Here is a 22,971-nt window from a genome sequence, read left to right as displayed (position 1 = left end):
CCCTCTTTCATGGGTAGCCCAAGCAGTTTTGTTATCTGATCCAGATCTGCATCTGTTGTACCTGTTCAGTAGACAGCACGTTATCAGAGAAGCTTTCCCTAGGCAAGAAAGTACCTGCCCCTTTCAGTGGGCAAGGAAATCAGCATTCAGAGCTGAATCTGACAGGGGCACTGCTGTTTTTTTTCAGGTGAGGTTTAAAGGCTTTAACCCTACTGAGCTTTTTTACTCCATTGCAACAATTTTTATGTAAAAAGTTTGTTTTTCAGGCCAGGACTATCGTATGAATATAATAAATTAAGTCAGAGGTAAAACAAAAGCATTTTAGCATTTCACGTAGTAGCTAGATCATTATGAGTTCAGGCAGAAGCACACAAAGAACAAGGAAGTGTATAAGTTGCATCACTTCAGAGCAGCAAGTTACATATTTTGAAACACCAGACAAGAGGAATAGTTGCCCTGTAACACCCAGCAGGCCTGGCCTCTGTGTCCCCAGGAGGATCCCAGGGGCCAGGAGCTCCCCGGAGACTCACAGCACCTCTCATGGCACCCACCAGCCCCCTCCTGTGCAGCATGGGGTTGGCTTCCAGCTTCTGCTTGTGGTACCAGGGCTGCTGCACCCAGCTGGCAATTAGCAATTATCCAGCCTCTCTCAGCTGGCCCCTGTCGAGCTGGACACAGACCCTCGTAGCTGGAGACTCCCTGAACAGGGCCCAGCATGAGTTTTTTGGGAGGGAGGCATAGCCCCCTGTGCTGCACAGCAAGGGGCTGACGACACCTTTTGGAAGAGGCAAAGAAATACACCCTGCCTCAACACAAAAACAAAAGCTGCTTCTCACAGCCTGAACATTCGTAACAACCTCCCAAAACCAGCACTGCCCTGTTTTTCCAGCCTCACTGCAATACCTGTGCTGTTCGTGTTCCCCAGTTTGCTGGTTATCCTCGTTTTGAAATAAGCTGTTGCATTTTTTTCTCATTAAAAAGTTGTGTTTAACTGCTCCTTTCTATCCCCTAAACCTGTCCTGCTTCCAATTGCTGATGTAGGAGTTGACTTTGCTCTTCACACCTTCTGCTCTTGCCTTCCTATCTTTCTTTCCTGCGCTATGAACACGTGCCTGACAGCTGTGATGATATGTGCAACACACACAACTAAGATGCTCCGGGCAGGGTTACAGGAGGAATCCTACACTAAACACATCCCTGTCGAGCAATGGTATTTGTTCGTACTCCATAATGCCTCAGAAATAGCATCGGCCAGACCTGCATGAGACAAGCCTTTCAAAATAATAATAAAAATAAAAAAAATCAGGTTCTTAGATACATATCTGCCTCCAGCTGAGTGTGTGCTGTTACCTACTTTGCTTTAAAGCTGCGGGGGTGATAGCCAGCCAGGCAAAGCCAATTTCTTCACTGGAAACCAACAGCCCTCTAGGACAGGCTTTGGCCCATTTTGCGTATTTGTTCAGTGATTCTGGGTTGCGAGCCACCCTCCGGTGAACAGCAGGTGTATCAGTAACTGATAATTTACAGGCTCATCAATCACATTTCCACAGGTTATAGTGCAATCTTTGCTTTTGACCCCATTGCTGGAGCATCATCTTTTCCCTTATATTACTCTTTGGTATTTTCATGATATAGCTTTGGCAGCTATAAAACTTTCCACTTGTAGTCATCGATTTGCTGAACGCCTCTCATGTCATTTCATAGCTTGCGAAATATATATTTACATATCCTAAGGTTAATTCCCAGATTGAAATTAGACATTTCACTTGACCTGAAACACTATTACGAATGCTGAGTAGCTTCATCAGGAGAATCTCTGAGGCTTTACTAGCATCTGTCACGTACATTCATTCTCTATCGATAGGAGTTATGGTTGTTTTTCTGCCTTGTTTATTCCACGTAAAAATAAATGACTGTCTATTCCCTAGCACCAATGTGAACCTCCGGCCAAACAGCAAATTAGCATGCAGAAAAGTATCAGGGAAACAACTAGGGGAAGAATCAAATGAAGCTAAGGAAACACTGATGGCGGGCTGAAGAAACAATTTTTCCTGTGAGTCATTCTGTTCTGCATTAAAATAGCAAAATAGATACCAGCTAAGAGATAATAATATGTAAAAAGGTGAATGCAATTATTCTAAAAAAAAAAAAAAAACCCTTGTAGATCTCAGTATAGAGTGTCTTGTAAGTAGCAGGCGAGTTAGTCTCTGAAAATCCTAAGCAAAAGGCTGTTTCCTTTGGCACTGACTCCTTCATATTCCAAACATTTCCTCAAAGAAACTTTCTATCTATGCCTTTATGTAAATAACTTGCTTTTTACTCCTCACTGTTAGACTATTCTGATACTTTGGGGGCTCCCCTTCCGCCAGGGATGGCAGAATTTAACTGCAAAGTGATTTTCAATGTCTGTATCTACACACAGAGAACTCAAATGCGGCTTTGCTTCTACACAACACGCTGCACACAGCCTCGGCGGGTAAGGACCTGTGTATTGCACCAGCTCTGTGTGTGTGCCAAGGTACTTCATAGCCACGGGGTTAACACCGGGGCTGCCGAGTGGGTTTCAAAGTGCCACCCGCTCAGCTCCTACCGCACCCGGCTTGATCATTAAGTATCTCTGCAATTACTGCCTCATCTCAACACCTCAATAAGCAGTTCAAGCATTCAGAAACAAACATAGGTGGGTCTAACAGCTACTTTAATTCATTTTATAAATAAGCAGTTGAGAATTTTGCTCCAAGTGGCTGCTTGTGTAGCCCATTCCGTAAACGGCGTTCTCTGCAGAATAAGGCACGATACGATACGAATGCAGCTCTTCATAATAGAGCGACTGGGAACAGCACTCGTGTACCATAAACTTCAGCCGTTTTCGTGCGTCAGAGTAAGCAGTCCTATAACACGGAGCCTCCTTAAAGTATTCATAGCTCTCCCTCTCTGTCTCTAGGTGAATCTTCCTCAACAGATTGTTAATTAATACAGACCTACGGAGGTAGGCTTCAGGGTCTTCCAGGAATCGGAGTTTCTGGAGAGAAAGTTTTAGAATACAAGTCCGGTCCTCGGGTAGTATCAGGTGCTGGGGAGCAAAGAGCATCAAAGGGGTCTTTAGTACGGAGGAATGACACCGAGGGAGGACGGGAGCTGGAAGGAGAAAGCTACTCACTTTTGGACAATACTCATGGCAATCTTGATGTAAATGTTCTTCTTCTGCATATTTCCTCTTAAAGTAGGCTACTTTCGACGTCGTTAATGTGTTTGGTAGGCCCCGATGAGATCAGCTCTGCGCAAAACAAGAAGGAGAAGAGGCTCGGTCACGCTGCCGCCATGCCTGTGGCAGCACAGGGGGTCCAGAGACGGCACCGCGCTCCCCCCGACCCCACAGCCCCCTCTCCACACCCCAAAGGCAAAACCTGAGGGGGGGTCTCCAAGCCTGCAGCCCTCCAGCCCCGCAGACCCTGCCCTGGCAGCGCTGCCCCCGCGGGCTAATGGGGCGTAGCTGGGGGGCTCGGGGGGCTGCAGAAGGGTCCCCTCGTTACAGAGGGGGGTCTCTGGGGAGGGGAGAGGCCGGCTGGGGGTCACTATTACCCAGGCAGCTCCTGAGGCCCCCCTGTCACGGCACGGCCCCGCTAGGGGGTGGTGTTGGCCCGGAGGAGCCGCCGGGCCCGGCCGGTGGAGCTGCGGCGGTTACCGCAGTGTGGGGGGTTCGGGGGCCTGGGCTCGGTGCCCCCCCTTTGGGGTCGGGGCTTTCTGCTCGCCCTGCTCCCAGCTGTGCTCCTCCGGGGGGGAGATGTGGGGTTAAAGCACCTCGACGAGACCATAAATGTGGTGCTGGGCAGCTCAGGACCCCCGGGAGAACCAGGGCCCGGTTGTGGTGCCCGGTTCGTGACGCGATCCCGGGAGGCGTGTGCCTGTGGGGCACCAAAACCCGCTCTGATTGCCGTGGTTTGCGTTTAAATGGGCACATTTTTGAGATCTTGCTGTGGTGGATTTTAAAGGCAGTCCCCAAAAGTTAGGATCTGGAGGCACTCAGGGCATACATTTCTTTCCCACGCTGAGATCCTTTACAGGGGCATGTAAAACCCGGCTTTCTGAGGCAATAAAGGGTTTGGTTCTGGGCCGCATCTCTACCGCATAGCATGGCAGCCAAACCAGACCTCATCGTACAGGGTGGGCTTGGGGAGCTCCTGGAGTCCTCGCTGCAGGTGGGAGGGAAAGGATATTGGTGCAGGTCTTGCAGGGGAGGAGGCGATGTGCTCCGCCATCCTCCCTCTGCACCAAAACCCCACAGAGGTGGCCACAGAGGACAGACCCCCCCACAGGAGGTTCTTCTTGTGTTTTCTCCCTGAATTTCAAGTCAGCAAGGATGGATGTTTGCTGTAAAAGAACATTACAAACCGGGGCAGAAAACCCTTGACTGATGGCTTAGCACCTGATTTGGAGCCAAGTCCCCCAGCCCTGGGACTGGCCTGACGTGGATCCCACAAAGCAGCACCGTTCCCACCACAGACGTATCAGAAGGGGTCTGCCACCCTTGCAACAGGACAACGCCGTGTTTTAGTCACACTGGACCCACTGCACACACCAGAGATGCTCCCTGCACCAGGACACAGCTGCAGTAATCTCTGGGCAGCCACAAACACTCATTCAAACACACGTGCAGCAGCCTTCGGTGCTGGCAGGTTTTATCCTAGTATTTGAATTACGCTGGAGACCGGGCACCCTGAGCACTTAACTACTCTGGTAGTAGATTCTCCTAGGTTAAAGCCCCTCTCTGTGTTTTCTGAGTGCAGTCCCAAAGCATTTACCCTCCCTGCGCTGTGGGGTAGGAGAACATTACGTTTTTCCTCAGACTACTCTGAGGACAGAGGTATGAAAGACGAACTGGCGTTCCCATGGCCACCCGGGCCATCAGGGATGGGAAAGGAGCCAAACTCAGCGTACAGGCTGATGAGCCAACCAGGGGCTCGTTGTTCTCCTTCAAACCGGGCTTCTAAATGCTAAAACTCGCTCCCTGGTGGTTTTCAGCGAAAAGGCAGAAGCACAGACCCAGCTCTGCCTGTGTGCTCTGCAAGCACAAAATGAGCAGAGGCAGGATAGACAAGCACAGCATGCAGAGCATCGCTGCTGCTATGTGCAGAGCCCTCGGTCTCCTTCAGCTCCATGCAAACCTCTCCTTTGCTGTCACTGGCAGCAGGAATGTCTCTTCCCCCAGAGATGGAGGGTAACAGTGGGACAGTCATTGCCCCTCGCATGCGTGGTCCTGAAGAAAAACTGGCAAACAGCTTGGAGTGGCTGTGGCAGATGCAGTTTCCTGGGACCCAGGCCCCTTCCAGACATAATTGTCTTGCATGAGGGTGAGCCACGGTGCAGGAGAGCCTGCAGCTGTCCCCACCACGCTGCCCTGTCCCCACTGGTCCCCGGGCTGCTCTCAGAGGGAGAGGATTGTGTCCTGAGAGGGATGCAAATCACCGTCCTGGCAGTGGGTTGGGCGAGCATCCAGCTGGCACCAGCCCTCTGCCTGCCAAGTCTGCAGGGTACGGACAGCACCAGCTCAGGACATAGCCCTCGGGTGGGAACCGCAGTCAGTTCCCAAAGACCTCACAACATCAGGCAAAGCAGTGGAGCTATCACAACCCCCAGCACTTGCTTTAGGAGCAAGGAAGGGCAGCAACCAGCAGCTGAACACCAAGCGCACCTCTGGGCTGCGAGGCTGATGTTAAGAGGACGCGTTCCCACTTGAAAGCGCAAAGCCACTCAAAAGACACAGAGAGCAAAGCAGACACAAGCTGCTCACCGCGATGCTCGCTGCTGGCAAAGCCCAGAAACTCCAGGGCAGGAGGCTCGCGAGCTGCCAGCCTTGCTCTAATCCTTCTCTGAAAGTCAGAGCGGACGGCCTCTGTGCGTGCCTCGGGGCTGCTTGGCCGGAGCTGCAGGCACGCACGGCGGTAGTAATGCCGCAGTGAATCAGCCCCTCAGCGTTTTGTTTAAATATAAACATATTGAATCAGTGCTTTTTGTGTAGAAGGCTATTCTCGCCAGCCAAGTGTTTTGACAGTTACAGCAAGGTGGTATGAGTCACTGCCTCCGCCTCACTCAAGCTCGGAGACAGATACATCTTAATCACATTACATTTCTTCAGCGCCACACCACAACGGCACAGAGCCAAGTTTCCCCCTCCAGGGGCTAACCGGTGGGTCCTGAGCCTGATATTTGTCCTCCCAGCCTGGAATAGACCTCGGGAAGCGCGTTGAGCCCCCCGCCGCCCGCCCGCCGCCGCCGCCTGCTCGGCATGCGCGGCACACAGGAGCGCGGCGGCTCCGGCTGCCATTAGCACTAATGGAAGTTCGGAGCATAAATCCCACGCGCGGCAGCGAGGGAATAGACGCCTCCGTCTCTCCAGCCTGCATCACTCCAGCGCAGCTTCGCGAGGCCTTTAATTGTGCTTTCAAAAAAAAAAAAAAAAGAGCAAAAATCTGCCCATTCCTATTCATTTCTCCGGGAATAATTACAGCACTGCGTGGACCCGCAGAGTTATTAGGCGTGTTTGGGCAGAGGGCTATCTTATCTAAATTGAAATGGAAATCGATTTATAACACGGCAACTTTGTGGTCTAGCTGCAAATTGCAAGAAATTGTCTTCATCTGGCCCCGGGCTCCCCCATCACCCAGCGACTGGAGCCCCTCTGCGGTATGAATTAGTGCTGGGTGATTTCGAGAGGGCTGCAAGTCAAACCGGAGAGGGGGCAAAGTGGGGCTTAATGAATGAAAACAAACAGCCAGGAGAAGGCAAAGCTCATGCCTCCCCACCTGGGGCAAGGGAGAGGGACATGCTAGACCCAGCTCTGCCCCAGACATTGTATGCGAGAGCTGGGGAGAGCTCCTACACTCAGTATCTCCTCCTTTCCTTGGAGGAAAACCCATCCCTGCCTCATGGTGCTGCAGTGTCAGGGCTGTAGGAGCTGCTACTATCAGCACGTCGATGCAGATGTCTGCAGGGGGCAAGCAGAGGGGCTCGCTGGCCGAGCCAGAGCTGCCGACACTGCACGTGGAAGGTGGTTGGTAAAATGTGCCCGTGCCCTGCGGGGTTTCCTAACACGGGAGAAGATGATCAATGTGCGAGGTGGAAACCGTTTCTGAGCATCTCTCGCATGCACAAATAGAAAACCCGAGGGAGGCTTCTGAGCACGCAGAACCGGGCATTTATTACCAGCAGGAGCTGTGACTTTGACATGGCTGGAAATACCGTAACGTCCTTGCAACCGCCGTCAAACTGCAGTGATAAATTCCCCCGTCTCTAACCTTAGCAGCGCTCGCAATTAAGGAGAGCTCGGCTGAAACCCTGCTCTGATTTCGCGTGCCATGCCGCTGCGTTTCTCCTCCGCCACTGGCAGGACAAGCAGCTGGTCCCACCGGGGGCTTTCCGGTTGATAACTCAAAGCTACCAAGCCACAGGCAGGCGAACATGTGGATCGAAAACACATGCCAGCCCCAGGATTTCACACAGACTGCCGATCGATTGCAGCTCTTCCAAACAGGGACAGATTTCCTACTCCTTGCTCAGGCAGAGAAAGCCCCTTAAATTCACCTGTGGGCAGGTAAAAGCCTTGCTGCTGTCTGCTGGCGGGAGCTGCTGGCTTTGCACGTTAAACCTGCCTTCCTTTTAGTTTGCTGATTGCTTTGCAGAGCTCCCTAACTCATTTCTGGGCAAGGCACAAGCATCCGAATAGCTCTCACGAGTGCATGAAAACCGGGGGACTTCTCCTCTCCCTGTCCTTGCAGTCCCGCTGCCTGCACCCCTCTGACTAAGGGGCCGGCTAAAGCTCAGGCCACATGCAGCAAAGAATAAAACCCCATCCCCAGCTTGATCTCCTGTGAGCACTCCTCCAAGCCATTCCCCTCACCCCAAAGGCAAGCCCGACCGGCTGGAGTCTGCAAACTTGGTGGTTACCTGAGGCCGTGGAGTCAGTCTGCAGAGGGTCTTTCTGGGGTAACGCCAGCAGCTCCGGTGAGATTTCCTCCTCGCACGGGCTCAGCGAGCATTTCTGGCAGCACGGCACTGCTGAACGGTACCTGCCACGGGGGAGCAAGGAGAAACACACATGGCTCAGGTGGCAAAGCCGGGACGTACGCGGCACGAAGCTGGGCTGCAAGGGAGGGGAGCGCTATCTCAGGAGCCCCGCGGGGCTCGCTAGCAGGGCAAGCAGAGCTCTGGTGTCACATCCAGCGCTCTGACTCTGACCTGGCTGCCTAGACACCCTCTCGAGCGTCAGGAAAGTGAAATCAAACATTAAGGAAATTTGCTTCGGTCTCTCGGTGGTATGGCTGCAATCCTCCCAGAACAAACGCTGCAAAAATACAGCTTGCTCCCTGAATATCCGGAAGTTTCCTCAGCTAGAGCGCGATCGCTGCCTTGATCCCTGCCCTTTAAAACTGCGCGTTATTTCCTCGCTCAGCTCTTGTCAGCCTGGGAGGAGAGCTGGAGGGAGGCTATTAAAACCACAGCATCGTTTCGAGTAGTAGCGCTGATTTCCTATCCCATACGCGCGCACACCCACACTCCTGCAGAGTCGCACGGCTCGGGGGAAGGCAGATTACCAGCTTTATTCAACAGAGCGATTGCAGCGCGCACGTTTCGGTGTTTGCCTTGTGCACCGGCCAGTTCCTGGGCTGCAAGGAGACGCAGCAGCACCCAGCCGATGCCTCTCCTCCTGGGGGGAGCATTTAGCAAGGGGCAGTGAGAGCACCTCCTGCTCCGGGTGGGGAGCATAAACAGCTCTGTGCGTGCGTCCCCAGCTCTGCACGCTCACGTGCGTGTGCAGCCACTCACACTTTTAGGTGTGTGAATGAAAAACAAACAGCTCGAACCCCTGCGAAAGAGAGAGAGAAAAGCAGAGCGTGTGCGTGCGTGCCTGTCTCGCAGCTGCAAGACGTCTAAATTTGGATGGTTGCCTCATCCCAGGAGATGACACTCAGCTAACAGGCACCAAACGAGCAGCCACGGACACTTCCCAGAGTCCTGCTTTGGCTACGCCGAGGTGCCTCGGATGCCAGCCACCTTCCCCAGAGCCCCACGCAGCCCGGCCGAGCCGCAGACACCTCTGCAGGACGACCAGCTGAGCCTCCCGCTGGGCTCCTCACCCCTTGCCGAGGCTCAGCAGATCCCAGCTCTCACCCCACAAACCTCCTCCGTGCCGACACCCCACCGGGGAAGCAGAACCAGCAAAACCCCGCTCCTCCCCTCCACCACACGCTCCTCCACGGCCACTCACCCGCCCGGCTGCAGCAGGAGGGCTGCTCCCCGTCCTCCCCTGGCCCCTGCGAGCCGCCGGCTGCTCCTGCTGGCGGTGCTGGCGGTGCTGGCGGTGCTGGCAGCTCCCGGGTCCCCGCAGCACTGAGCCCAGCATCACCCCCGGCCGCAGCGCCGAGACGGGGCCCAGCTGCGCCCCGCGCCGATTGGTCCAGCGGGAGCAGGTGCGGGGCCGTCGCTAGGGGCGTTGCTAGGGGCGTTGCTAGGGGCGTTGCTAGGGGCGTTGCTAGGAGACCGTGACGCTCTGCCCATCACTGGCGGGGCGCGGGGGTGCGGGGATGGGATGGGGTGGGATGGGACAGGACATGGGGATGGGATGGGATGGGATGGGGTGGAACGTGGTGGGATGGGAAGGTACAGGATGGGATGGGATGGGACAAAATGGAATGGGATGGGACGGGACATGGGGATGGGATGGGGTGGGATAGAATGGGGTGGGACGGGACGTGGGGATGGGGATGGGATGGGGTGGAACAAGATGGGATGGGATGGGACGGGACAGAACATGGGGATGGGATGGGATGGGATGGGATGGGATGGGATGGGATGGGATGGGATGGGATGGGATGGGATGGGATGGTACATAGGGGTGGGATGGGACGGGACATGGGGATGGGATGGGATGGGTTAGGATGGGACATGGAGATGGGATGGGAAGGGATGGAATATGGGGATGGGATGGAACAGGATGGGATGGGATGGGATATGGGAAGCGGATGGGGTGGGATGGGACGTGGGGATGGGGTGGAACAAGGTGGGATGGGATGGGGTGGGATGGGACAGGACATGGGGATGGGATGGAAGAGGATGGGATGGGATGGCACATGGGATGGGATGGGATGGGACATGGGAATGGGATGGAACAGGATGGGATGGGATGGGATGGGACATGGGGATGGGATGGGAAGGGATGGGACATGGAGAGTGGATGGGGTGGGATGGGACGAGGGGATGGGGTGGAACGAGGTGGGATGAGATGGGACATGGGGATGGGATGGGATGGGACAGGACTTGGGGATGGGATGGAAGAGGATGGGATGGGATGGGATGGGACATGGGGATGGGATGGAACAGGGTGGAATGGGGTAAGCACTGATCTATTCGTTTTAGTGACCTGCAATAGGACCCAAGGGAATGGAGTCAAGCTGTGGCTGGGTATCAGGAAGAGGTTCTTCACCAAGAGGGTGGCCGCGCACTGGAACAGGCTCCGCAGTGACGGAGTCATGGCACCTGGCCTGTTGGAGTTGAAGAAGCCTTTGGACTGTGCGCTTGGTCATACGGTCTGAATTTTTGGGTAGACCTGTGTGGTGCCAGGAGTTGGACTCGATGATCCTTGTGGGTCCCTTCCAACTTGGGATATTCTATTATTCTATTCTATGGGATGGGGTGGGATGCCACAACTCAGAGCTGGAAAAAGGGGTGAGGAGCTGCCCGGGACATCGTGGCAGAGCAGAGGATGGGGATGAGAAATGCCAGAGCTAGGAGGGGACAGCTCTGCTCCAGGCTTCAGGGGTGGAAAGGCAGAAAGTGTCCCGTCTGGGCAGGATGGAGGATGTATGGAGCAGAGAGGCAGCTGCAGGGGAAAAGGAAAAGGGTGCTGGGTGTCTGCCCCAGGATGGGGAGAGGGAAAAATGGGGAGAAAAGTAAGCTGGAAGGAGCTGAGGAAGTGGAGGTTCCAATTTGGGGCTGCTAGCAGTATGAGCTGGGAGCCGAGCTCTGCTGCTGTCCTTCTGGGTCACACTCCTCTTTCCTCCTCCCCCATTCCCACCACCCCCTCTGGGCACACTGGCCTTTGGGATGCCCCATCACAGCACCCTGCCTGTGGCACACGCACTAGTGACCCCAAAAAGAGCTCCCCCACAGCACCCTGAAATCCCATGGGCAGGAATATGGGCTGCTGCATGAGCAGACACCACACAGAAAGAGCCCAAACCTCCTCTTAGATCAGCCCAGCACCCTGGGATCTGGTCAGCACCCTTCCCGAGGAGAAGGGTGCTCCTTGGGAAGGGTGCCATGAAGACCAGCCCTGTATTCGTGGCAGGCCCAAGTCCCATTTAAGAGCAGCCTCAAACCAGCCACTCCCTCGTCTTTGGGCATCTGGTTGCACCGATACACGGTGCGTGCACACATCTCTGGTCCTTGCAGCTTGAGAAAAGATCAGTCACGGCCACATACTTACTTCAATTATCTCTCAAGTTCTGCTCCTTTTATTGAAAAGTCAAACGAACTCAAACTAATTTCAAATTTGAATTTTCCAGGACAATAGGAAGGCACTGGAATTTAATTGATTTTGATTACCTGCCTTATTATTATGCTGCCAGTAGCGATAGTTCAGGTTGGTGTAATTTTAAATTTACTGTGAGATGAATTTGACATTTCTCTGCTGCTGAATAGAGGACTTGAGCGATGCTTCAGCTCTTCACAAAGATGTCATAATTAATTCAGTAATATCACTTCTGGATACGGAGATAGAAAAGGAAGACACGGCAGCACCTACTCTGCATCTAGGAGCCGAGCGAATGACAGAGTGCGTTACTCCAGTGTTCCCGAAACTGACTGTGATTTTTTTTTAACATTCAACACAATTTCTGCTGCAAAGGCACGTCTTCCCCTCTCCTGTCAGCAAACAAGTGGGACTTACTAGCTGGCAGTAACTTGCAGCCGAGAGGTCAGCTCATCTTCCCCCAGCTGGCTCCAAGAAGAGTTGCCATCCCCTGAGAAGCCCAGAGCAAATTCTTCCAAAATCCAAACCTCGCTGCTGTTCTTTGACCCCTTTCTGAGGGGGCAGAGAGCACAGGGAAACAGAGTCCCTGCTAAGACAAAGCAGTGGTCACACGACCTGAAGGGAGATGCACAGCAGCTGCTCCATCCCATCCCATCCCATCCCATCCCATCCCATCCCATCCCATCCCATCCCATCCCATCCCATCCCATCCCCTGCATTGCCATGGGATGTGAGCAGCCCCCCTCTCCCAGGGGAAGGAGCTTTCCCCCCCTGCCAGGGATGCCCGCTCAGGAGTCGCTGCCCAGCTGAAGCGCACGTTGTTTTCGTGCAGTGGAAATTAAACAGACCCGTGAACTGGGACCAAAGTCTCTATTGACAGTGATATTATTTGAAAAGATAAGACTTCAAATGCGCACTGCACGAGATAAAACCCGGGCAAGCAGACAATAGAAGAGTAGCTTTTTTTTTTTTTTTTTTTTTTAATTCTTTGGAAAGCAAGATTGCCTAGCACAGTCAGCGCTGTAATAAAATAATAAACATATTTTAAAATGGTTTAGGGCAATTGGGAACATAAAAAGAAAGAAAAACGAAAAACAAACAAAACCATTAGCATTTACTTTACTCCAACTGCCTCACAGAATTAGAGAAGATTGGTTTCTTCATCTCCAAAGAGTTACATCTCCTCCAGCCAGCTGTTGAGGGCCAGTGCACGAAATGAATGTGCTGTCTGACCTGAAGCACCACGCACCCAAAGGACGGGTGCAGGAGCAGCAGCCCTGCCGGGCGCCGTGCACCTGCAGACACGCCGTGTGTCTGAACACAGCCCGAGCTCCACTGGCACAAAGCTTTAGGCATGCAGAAAGTGTTTTAAAATGATAAAATGTACCTGAAACGCTTGACATCCGCACCCGACACGCCGAGCAGTGTCCACCAGCAGTGTACCTGGTGTGCCTTGCTCCGGTTTCTCCCCCTGGCCTGGCCCGTTCGGCTGCCCCAGCCCACAAAATCCCCCAAATCTTCCCCTCGTCCCAGCACATCTGGATGTTCAGCTCCAGCTGCCGGAGCCCTGCAGCTGCTGGCCCACCACGGAGGGGCTGAGCAGCCTGGGCCCAGCCCTGCCCGCAGCCTGCAAGGCCAGCTCCTTTTGGCTTTTCCAGCCTTAGAGCTCTGCCTTTCTGCCCTTTTCTGTTGGTATTTTAGGATCTGCTGGGGGCTGTTTTGTTTCGTCGCCCTGTTTACATTTAAAAAATCAATAGTGAGACAACAGAAGCCAGCTGGGGAGCAACAGAGCAAATGAACACCTTTCTTATACACGTTTCCACTCTTTCCCCAAATCCCACCGCAGCCCCTCGGCCACCTCCAGCCCCACCAGGGGCAGCACACGGAGCGGGGCTGGGGCTGCACCCCATGGCCTCTGCCAGGTAACGCAAGTCGTAGACACGGGATCGGCTTCGAGACGTTCACCCTTCCCTCAGCTGTGCTTGAAATTGGCCAAACCGTTCAGAAACGGTGACGATGGGGGAGAGACTGGCGAGGAGACAGATGGCAGACAGCTCAGCTTCCCCAGCCCAAACCGAGCTGATGGAGACGTGGGAATGCTTTCGCCCTCTCATGCAAAATGATATCACTCTTTCGTTGAAATTCAAGACTCGGCTTCCCGACATTAAAAATGTGACTTCTCCACCTGGCCAGAATGGGGATGACATCAGGGCTATCTTGGCAAAACAGCACTTGGTGCTTTGCCAAGGAACGAAGCAGCTCCGAGCGGTGGATTAACATGCAGCTGGAGGAAGAGTAGAATAATGGGAACACAACAAAACAAAACACAGCCTGGCGTTTGCAGGGGAATCAAGGGTGGGAGATGGGCAGCATGAATTGTAAATGTGTTGCAGAAAAATGCATGGGGAAACGGTGTGCTGTCAGCCAGCCCAGATTTGCACCAGCAGGGTGGGTTTTTTTGGGCTGGGTTTGCCGCACGCCCTGGCTGGGCTCGTGCAGCCACTGCTGGGGCATCTGGAGGGAGAAGCCACCAGGAGAAGGAGCTGTTTCTGGGCCGGCCCTGGAGAGCCAGCCCCACAGGTGCCAGCAGGGATTCAGAAGTCCTGGTTCCTCCTAATAAACCACCGCTCTTGGTGCTCTCCTTCAAAATCACCCCCAGTTCAGAATCATTGATTCTGAATTATTATTTAACTTTCGTCTTTTCCTAGCTTAACACGGCCGTGGATTACATCTGCTACCTGACAGAAGCATACTGCAAGCAAGCAAAGCATGATTGAGGGTATTTGCAGGCCATATGGCCACCAGACAGGGACAGGTCTCCCACCACCACGGTGCTGTGCCCGGCCTCGTGTCAGCCCAACCACCACGGTCGAGAACAAGGGACCGAGCAAATGCAGAAGACACGGCTAACCAGGAGCAGCTCTCATGGGAAAGACAACTTTCAAGCTCCTGGCTCCATTTCCAAAGCAAAACACATCCTCCCCTTGGCCACCCTGGCCACAGGGGGCACCCAGAGCCCCCCCTATCCCCCTGTCCATCCGTGCAGACAGACAGGGGGACAGAGGGGGCACATTCCCATTCCCCCCAGCCATGCATTATGCACCGGCCACCTGCATCTTTGTTCTGAACACAATGCGTGTGCCTCTCCTAGATGCATATTCACTCGGATCTGCCACAACAAGAACGCCGCGCTGGTTCTTGCATGTCTACATGAGCCATCTGCCTCCAGTTTATTGATAAAAACCTGGAGCGGCATTGCTCACCGAAACAAAACAGGAGTGCTGGTGAGGTGTGGATGGTTGTGTGTGTGTGTGGGTAATTTCAGCCCAGAATTCTGCAGAAACTGAGTTTAATGCTTTTTTTTTTTTTTCTTTCTCCCCAGTCAGATATCATCTAGACATTAGTATTCCTAACACAGCATATAATTAGCGAGAGGCAATATATTGTATGATCATGCACGTTAACACTTAAGTAGAATAAAAATGTTTCATTGTCAAGTACATGAAAAGCTAAGAATAAACCCATATCACTCTTCCTGTTGAATATCCAAACATCTTTTCATCGTATTTTTCATCTTTCTTTTTTTTTTTTTATCACAGTTTTGCACTTCAGCTTATCTCTTCCAGTCCCACACGTAGCAAGTGAAACGATGCTCATACCATTCCTGTGGCCTCACCAGTCAGCACCAGTCATCCACTAGCTAGAAAGGAGGTACAATTTTCAGTGCAATCTTTGAACTTTATGAAAACTAAAAGGGTACATGAATTTGTTCCGTGTAACCTTCAGAGCAGAGCAGTTCTCCTTTTATAGACATATTTATAAATCGGCAATAAATCCAAGCTCTACAAGACCTGCTTTTATAGAGACAGGAGTTAGAGAGCTGGCATTTGTATTAATTTGTCCATATTGATGTGATGTTAAGTGATCGATTTATAGAGGATACATCGTGTTTCCTGGGAAAGGAGAGCTGAGACCCGTGTAACTCCTGACGCACGCTCAGCCACAGGTCACTCCGCATTTCTTGGTGTACCAACCAGCCCAAGGACATGACGGCAGAGAAGGAAGGAAAATCACCCAGGGGATTATTCCAAGCACCAGAGGGAGGTGCAGGGACTGAGCTCGCTGTGCTGCCTGGTGCCAAGGCACCCCAAAAGCTCTGGCATCCACCTGCCAAGCAGCTGGAGATGAAACACTATCACATCCCAGGGCATGTACAAGAGAGGCCATGCACACCTTGGCCAGAGAATCCACCAAGGCCAGCAGTAAATGCAGCCAAGGGGCTACGAAGACCCATCCCTGCCAGAAAAGTGCATTGTTCCAATAGAGAAAGAAGCCAATATGCACTAAAAATGACTTATTATGTACAGTGTGCTTAAATCAACAGTCGAACGTACGTTGAAATGTGCTTCATGCAAATGCCCGGGGGCACTCTACCATAAAGAACGTTTTTATATACACATGTATAAATGCCACGCAATATTTAAATGCTAAGTCTACCAAATGATTACTCCACTTACTCTTCATGACACGCAGGAGGCAAAACTCTCTGCTGGGAAAGAGTCGATGGAGTTACAACAGGGAATAGAGCCCAGCAAGACAAAAAACACAGCCGCGCCAGCAGAGGCCAACAGGAGGGATGTGGGACTGGATTAATTGGAAACCTTGTGCTTGAGATGCCACATAGTGACAGCAGGAGATCGGAGAACAGGTTTTATCCTGAGCACCATGAATGTAAAATATTGCTGCCAGGCACGGCCCTGACTTGGAGCAAATCTCTACTGATATTAATGAAAGGCTGGGAGATGGCACGGTGGAGGTGGTGTGAAGGAAAGCACCTGGAAAGTGTTAACAAGACACAACAGGGATGAGGAAAACTGGCAAAATTATATGATTTTTCCCAGCTGTTAATGAGAAGAGAAGTTTGCAATGTTCTCGCAAGTCTGAGAAATGAAGGGAGAGGGAATCATTTGGCACGGTAAGATGCCTTCCCTGGAGGTGAAGGGTAATTAATGGTCGCGGGACTCAGCAAAGAATTCAGTTTGTGTCTGAATCCTTCTCGTTCTTCACCCATGGCCAGAACAGCTTTTGGTCTCACTCCTCTAGTTCAGATCCACCCACAATGTGTACAAAGTTACAGGGGCTCCTCCAGAGCATTTGGTACCCCCGTGGTGCTGGTCTGCCACAGTCAGCAGGGGCTGGGAGGTCACCACGTCCTCACCTCCTCACACCTGCAGCTCCCCTGGGAGCTGAGATTCCTGTTAAACCATACTTTTGATGAGCACGGCCCAAGACTCTGCTCTCAAATTTTCTGAAGAGATGAGCATCATTGGATCTCCATGGTTCCCATCTGGCTCTTGGGTCTCCTCTTGAACTTTTTCCAGTCTCAGCTGCCCACTGCTCCATGCTGGTGATGGGGGGGACACGTGGCTGTGTGCTGTGCAAGACAGCACTGAGCACCACAACCACCTGCATCGCTCCCTCTGGCCCCATCTGCGTCCCCTCAACTGGGCCCAGGCCCAAATGATGATCGAACACATCTCAAGTGGCCTTTTACCTGCCGTATCCAGATGCTGTTTTCCCTGATTTTCCTTCCCTTGAGAATTGGGGGAGCAGAGGGAAGCAACCTGGCCTTCAGCCATCTGATTTGGGGAGCAGAGGATGCACAGCCTGCAGCTCTCCTGCTGCACCCTCTTCCGTAGGGGTGGTTTGCGTGGAGAAGAGAGGGATTGTAACGCTAGAGGAGATGAATTTTAACACTAGAAGAGATGAATGGTAGCTACCAAGTTTGTTATCCAGGCTATCCAGTATTGACCTATATCTGCTTCATAAAGGTGAAAAAACACGGATAGCTGCGTGGGTTGAGCAGGAACATCTTCCTGCTGCCAGCTGGCAAACAGCTTGGGGATTACAGCATGAGGATTAATAGCCTTTGTCATTTGTAAGTGCAGATGCTAACCTTACTCACATGACGGACTGATCTTCTTTGGATTCGGTGCCTGTTTGCTGTTCCAGAAAGATGACCTTGGGCTGCTGTGAGAGACAAAATATTTACACTTTCATTTCTTAAGGCCCACAGCGCAGGCTGCGGGAAGACACGCGCTCACTCTGGGCAGGAGGAGGAGGGGAAAAAAAAAAAAAGCTGTATGCCTTGTGTATGCCTTCAGCAGCTCTGGGGCTAAGGGGTTGTGGTGAGAAATACCAAACCCACAGGTCTGCAGCAGCGCAAGCACCCAGCCTTCCCTCCCCCTGTCCTGGCCACTGCTGGGGGTTTTCACTTCTTGCACAACTTCTTCCACGTCGTGCCTGCTAAATCCGCACCAGATCCCAAATAAACACTTAAATCAGCCACATTGAACTCCAGGCTCTAAGACCTGCCAGCATCTGGCTGTGTTTATTGCTGAAGAAGACCGGCCGGACACCAGCGGCCTACCTCCAGCCCGGCCCCTTGGGCAGCCGCTCGCCCCGCCGCCATGCCCCGCAGCAGGCCGTAGGCTTTGCTTGGCCTCCACGTCCACCTTTGTGGCAGAGGGCAGGAGGCAGCCGAGAGATGAAATGCAGCGATCACACAGATTAAAGACGATGATAAATTTGGGAGTGGAAGGAAAGCTCTGCAGGCACGCTAGCTGCAAGGTCAGCACCAGCCGAAGGAGAAAGCGAACCACCACCAGAGGAAGCGCCCGCTCCTCTGCCAGGCTGCCGCCGTCGGCTTTGTGCTGGAGAAATGATCAATAGCAGCTGGCAGCCCCTGGCTCTGCGAGTCCAAGAACATCTGAAGACGTTCACAATTGAAGATCAGTCGATTATGTAAAGCACCCGGCAACTCCTCGGGATCTGCAGCCGCTAAAAATACCCGCAGGCATTGTCCGCGCGCCCCAGGAACCGCGCACCCCGCGCCACCCCGTGAGGGAAACGCAGGCAAGCCGGAGCGAGCAGGACACAGCAGGGCCCAAGTAATTAAAGACAGCGGCAGAAAGGAAACCCAGGCTCATCAGACGGCCCAGCAGCCAGCCCAGAGGAAGGCTTTACAAAGGGGCACTTTAGTTAGCTGTCGCTGCAGCGCCGCAGGCTAAAAGAGGTTCTCGTTTCTGCGGGCATCAGTTGAAAGTCAGCATTACTGCAGAGAATACAAACGTGGTGAGATCACTCTGCTCTGCTGTCGATACACATTAAAAACAAAACAAAATGTAAAATAATAGCAGAGTGCCGAGCAAGACAGGGGTGTGCTGGCTGGAGAGAGACCAAGGAGGGAGCAGACTGCAGCTAGCCAAATGATGCTGCTGGAGGTATAGAGATGTACCCAGAGCACTTGCCCACAGCGCTCTGGGCTTATGCCAGTGCTGTTAGCTCCTTCCCACACAATGGTTTTGTGGGTTTGGGAGCTTTTTTTTTCCACCACTCCCCAAGAGAAGAAAATTCAAACAAGCTTTTAGGGGATTCCAGACAAGAGAATCAAAAGGAGATGGATTACCTTAGAAAATGTGTCAGGAAACTTGCACAGGGAGGATGTGCAAGTGCCCAAGCACTCCCAGAAACCAGGTCAGCCTCTGATTGCCCCATGGCCTCCCTCCTCTCCAGGAGCCCCACAGAAGCAGAGAATGGCCGTCAGCATCCATGTGGATGGAGGTTGGCAGAGCACTGGGCTCCAGGTCCAATGCCAATGGAGAGCTAAGTGCATGGCCAGATTCCCAAGGAATGGAAGTACTTCTGGAAATTCAGTCTTCTCAGCCCCTTCTAAAAGTAACAAGGGGTTAAGACAGTGACTGAAAGGGCAGTGGTATTTACATGAGAAAGACCGGGAGCACAAGGCCAGCCTGTATCAATATTAGCAATGACTAATTCGAACTGTCAATAGGAAGAATTACGGGAGCTCTGGTATAAAGGGGAGCTGCTGCAAATCCTTCTTCATTTCACAGATACTCAACACTGCAAGGAGAAATAAACCAAAAAAGCAACAACCCCCCCAAACTAGAGCTCGTAAGCATGAGCACCTCCAACACTGTTCATCCCAAGATTCCTAAATCCCTCTGGGCTTCAGGAGGAATTTAATGAACCTCACAAACGTACTGCTCAAGGCATGGATGTGCCAGCGGGTTTAGCAGCAGCTCCAAAATAATAAAAATAAAAAAAATCAGTGCTTCCCTTGCCTCATCCCTTTTTCCGTCGCTCCAAGTTCTTCCTAAAAACATCAGGCCAAAATGCCGTTGCAATGATGCAGGAAGCTACTGCATCTGAGAGAGAAGTTTTAACATGCTCAGATATTAGCTGACTCCAAGTATCCTGCCTCCCACTATTCTACAGTGAAAATATATCTTAAAATTCAATTTCCCTTATGCTGTATCTTCAGAGAAGATGTAGATATGAAAACAGCATGGAAGTCCAAAACCAGTTTACTTCATTGCTTTTTAAAATGGTCTTTTCCAAGATTTCTTTTTAATCAGACAATTAAAAACCTGGGTTATCTCCAGTTCAGTTCTGAAACATACTTTTGAGTTATGCTTTTCCCTTAGCTAATCATTAAATTAAGAGTAAGCAATACTTTGCAAGTTCAAGAAGTAACTAAGAGAATCTTAGTAAGTTTATTATACACACACATTTCAGATAATAAAATTGCTTATAAACACTTGCATATATATACATTTTGTGCAGTTCAGGAAAAACAGATGCAGAGATTGGAAAACATCTGAAATCAGCAAATGCACCTTTTGAATTGGGCTGTTTCCTGTGCTTTTTTTTTTTTTTTTTCCAGAAGAAAAGTACATGGTAAAAGAAGAACAGTCCGACCTGTTCTGCTCATTACCACTCATATGCTCATTTTCTCTCCTATTGGTAATACAGCAGTGTTAACAGTGCAGTCAAAAACGTAGTTGTGTTTGGGTTAGATCCTGCTTTGTGATACAAAGCTCCAGTAGTGCAAAGCAGACATTATGCCAGCTTATCAAGGCAGTGGAGGACAGCCCTCCTGCATAGGACACCCACCAGTCTCACTGGAAATGGTGCTCAGACAGGTAAGTGTAAGATTTTCTGTAACCATGACCTGTAGGACAATTTGTCTCACCTATACCAGCAGTCCTTCTCCCTACAGATTATTCTGTCTTGTTGGACTGCCCCGTGAGGGCGAACAAAGCCTGTTTGCACCACATCAAGTGATAACCCAGGTCTAGCACTTCACAGGGTGTGAGGCAAACCAGCACCCAGGCTCAGTTTTGGTTAAAAAAGCCAGTGCCCAAACTTGCACTGGTTAGATCTGCACAGCACCATTGAAGGGAAGGAGACAATTGTGGTGCAGGAGGGAGAGTTTGGTGCCAGGTCTCAGTAAACAATAAAAACAAAACATGAGGTGATTCAGGACTGAGAAACCTTTTCAGCAAAATATTTCCCATCTTGCTACCATCAGCAGGAATGAAGAAAGCCATTCCTCTCCTAAAGAGAGCAGGGAATCAAAATCAGGCCGCTGACAGAGTTTGAATGTCTTGGCACCTTACTGTCTACGTACCATCACTGCACAAGAGGATGAACATCCTCTGCTGTGCCACACGCAGCTTTGCAACAGCAAACGACTGCTAAACGTTCAATAGTGAGGCAGCAGACGAAGACGTGTCCCTATCCATTGACTCCACGACTTTAACTCACAGAGACAGGAAAAAAGATTAAAATGGAAAATGACAAAACTGAATCTGAAGAGTAACTACATAAAAGTGTCATCACCTCATCCAGCAAGCCTGCTCCTTGCACTGGTTTCAGTCAGAGGCAGGAAACGTAAAACTTTTCTCCGGTGTTGGTTCGGCAGAGCCAGCACCCCCTCTAGGAGGGGTCCCCCGGATCCTGTTTCTTGCCTGTAGGAGAGCTTGCCCCAGCGATGAGGTGATGTGGTCTGGCATTCCCTGCTGCTCAGCATGCCAAAAATGGTCCCTTTTCAGATCCCCAGAAGACATTACAGGATAGAACATTTGAACAAGAGCCCCCAGAGAACTTGAATTGTGCTTAACTGAATGAGAGAAACCACGGCCAGAAAGCCATTCTGCATGCTGCTCACAGGAATGCTTTTCTGAATGAACCTCGTTTTTACAGAGCAAAGTAACACATGGCCAAAACGATGCAGGAAAGTGTGATTCAGGCACAAAGGTGGATGTGCAGCTTGTTCTGGTCTTTCATTTTTTTTTTTTTTTTTTTGGTATCCATGATGACAGAAGCCATGAACTTCAAGTAAGCATCTAAACATGCGTTGTATAACTGCGATATAAAACCGATGCCAGTTACCTCTCATGCACGCCTATGGCAATACAGGCTAACAAGTGCACAGGGTGCCTCATTAAAAATATTTGTGGTATTAAGTCCTAATGAATAATATCAACTGTTAGTACAGGAAACAGTAGTAATGCCTAGGCACTTAAAAGTTGACAGAGAATTTAACAGTGTTTTCCCATGCTGCCTGAAAAATCCAGTCCATAGTGGTACCAAATGCTTATTTCTAGGACTCAAAAACGTGGTAATAAGAGAGAGAACGTGATCTGCATGCAGTTTAGCCTATCTGAGCTATCTGCCTGTCAAGGATGTTTGCAAACTTCATTAATATAAATAAGGAAAGGAAAAGAGAATTTACCCCAGAAGAAAACAGCATCTAAATCAGACTGCGATGGTTAGGCCTGTGACAAAATGAGCAAGACAAGGCCCAAAGAGAGGATTCTGTAGGCTTGCCCTTTGCTTTTCCCTTGGGATAATTATTTGGATATGGAAAATGCAGGGCAACCTGCAAAGACAAGAAGTAAACTTGCTTCCCAGGCCTTGCCATTTGCAATGCTCATGGCAGATGACATTGACAGTCAAGTTGAAGCGTACAAGACCTGGCAGAGCACAGTGCTTGCCATGGGATAGCTGCTTCCCGCTGATTGGGATCACAACCCACGGGTCCCAGAACCTGCAGGCTGCCCCCGTAACCATTAGGACTCGAGCAGCGTGTGCCACCTGCAGACCTGCGTCCCCTTCGATTCCTTCATTTCCTGCCAGTGACTTTGCTCTTCCTGCCCGCTGCTGTTCTGCCCCATGGAAATCCAGCCGACCATCTCCTTGCGCTTCATGCTGCGCTTGTTGTATATGGAGATCATGAGCGTGACGTCGGAGAGCTGGAAGAGGGCAACCTGGAAGATGAAAGTTTCCTTGTAGACGGGGTTGGGCTGTCCTCGGCGGATGGAGGTCTTGCAGCGAGACATCTCCTGGCCCATGGAGTTGAGCAGGCAGAGCTTTCCATAGGTGTCTAGGACAAAACAGAGGGAAGAAAATGTTTGGAATGGTTAACAGACTAAACAAAAGCCCCAAGTCATCAAAAAAGAAGCCAAAACACTCAAAGCAGCGCAGCTTTGTCTGCACTGCAAAACAGATGAGTTCAGGGATGATCTCCATAGTAAAATCCATGGGATAAGAAGCAGCAGATGACAGCACCCCTTGGA

The 22,971-nt window shown here is 51.4% G+C and overlaps 1 protein-coding gene and 1 long non-coding RNA gene across 4 annotated transcripts in view; both read right to left on the bottom strand.

Moving 5' to 3' along the window:
• Positions 1 to 280: 280 nt before the first annotated feature.
• On the bottom strand, positions 281 to 9,323 carry LOC116490269. The gene is made up of 4 exons (XR_004253351.1): positions 9,266 to 9,323; positions 7,945 to 8,066; positions 3,161 to 3,277; positions 281 to 3,073 (listed from the first exon to the last, which is right to left on the bottom strand). It is a non-coding gene; the product is annotated as an uncharacterized LOC116490269 (long non-coding RNA).
• Positions 9,324 to 20,071: 10,748 nt separating this feature from the next.
• SYT16 (synaptotagmin 16) overlaps positions 20,072 to 22,971 on the bottom strand; it is a 94,750-nt gene continuing 91,850 nt past the window's right edge. For all 3 annotated transcript variants that reach the window (XM_032188879.1, XM_032188877.1, XM_032188878.1), the window contains exon 7: positions 20,072 to 22,778. In XM_032188879.1, coding sequence (XP_032044770.1) covers positions 22,465 to 22,778 — 314 coding nt within the window. In that variant the 3' untranslated portion in view covers positions 20,072 to 22,464. The remainder of the gene's footprint in view (positions 22,779 to 22,971) is intronic.

The sequence above is a fragment of the Aythya fuligula genome, chromosome 5 (genome assembly GCF_009819795.1).
Source record: "Aythya fuligula isolate bAytFul2 chromosome 5, bAytFul2.pri, whole genome shotgun sequence".
NCBI lineage: Eukaryota > Metazoa > Chordata > Aves > Anseriformes > Anatidae > Aythya > Aythya fuligula.
Note: the sequence above shows the minus strand (reverse complement) of the source record. Positions and strands in the feature narration are given on the sequence as shown.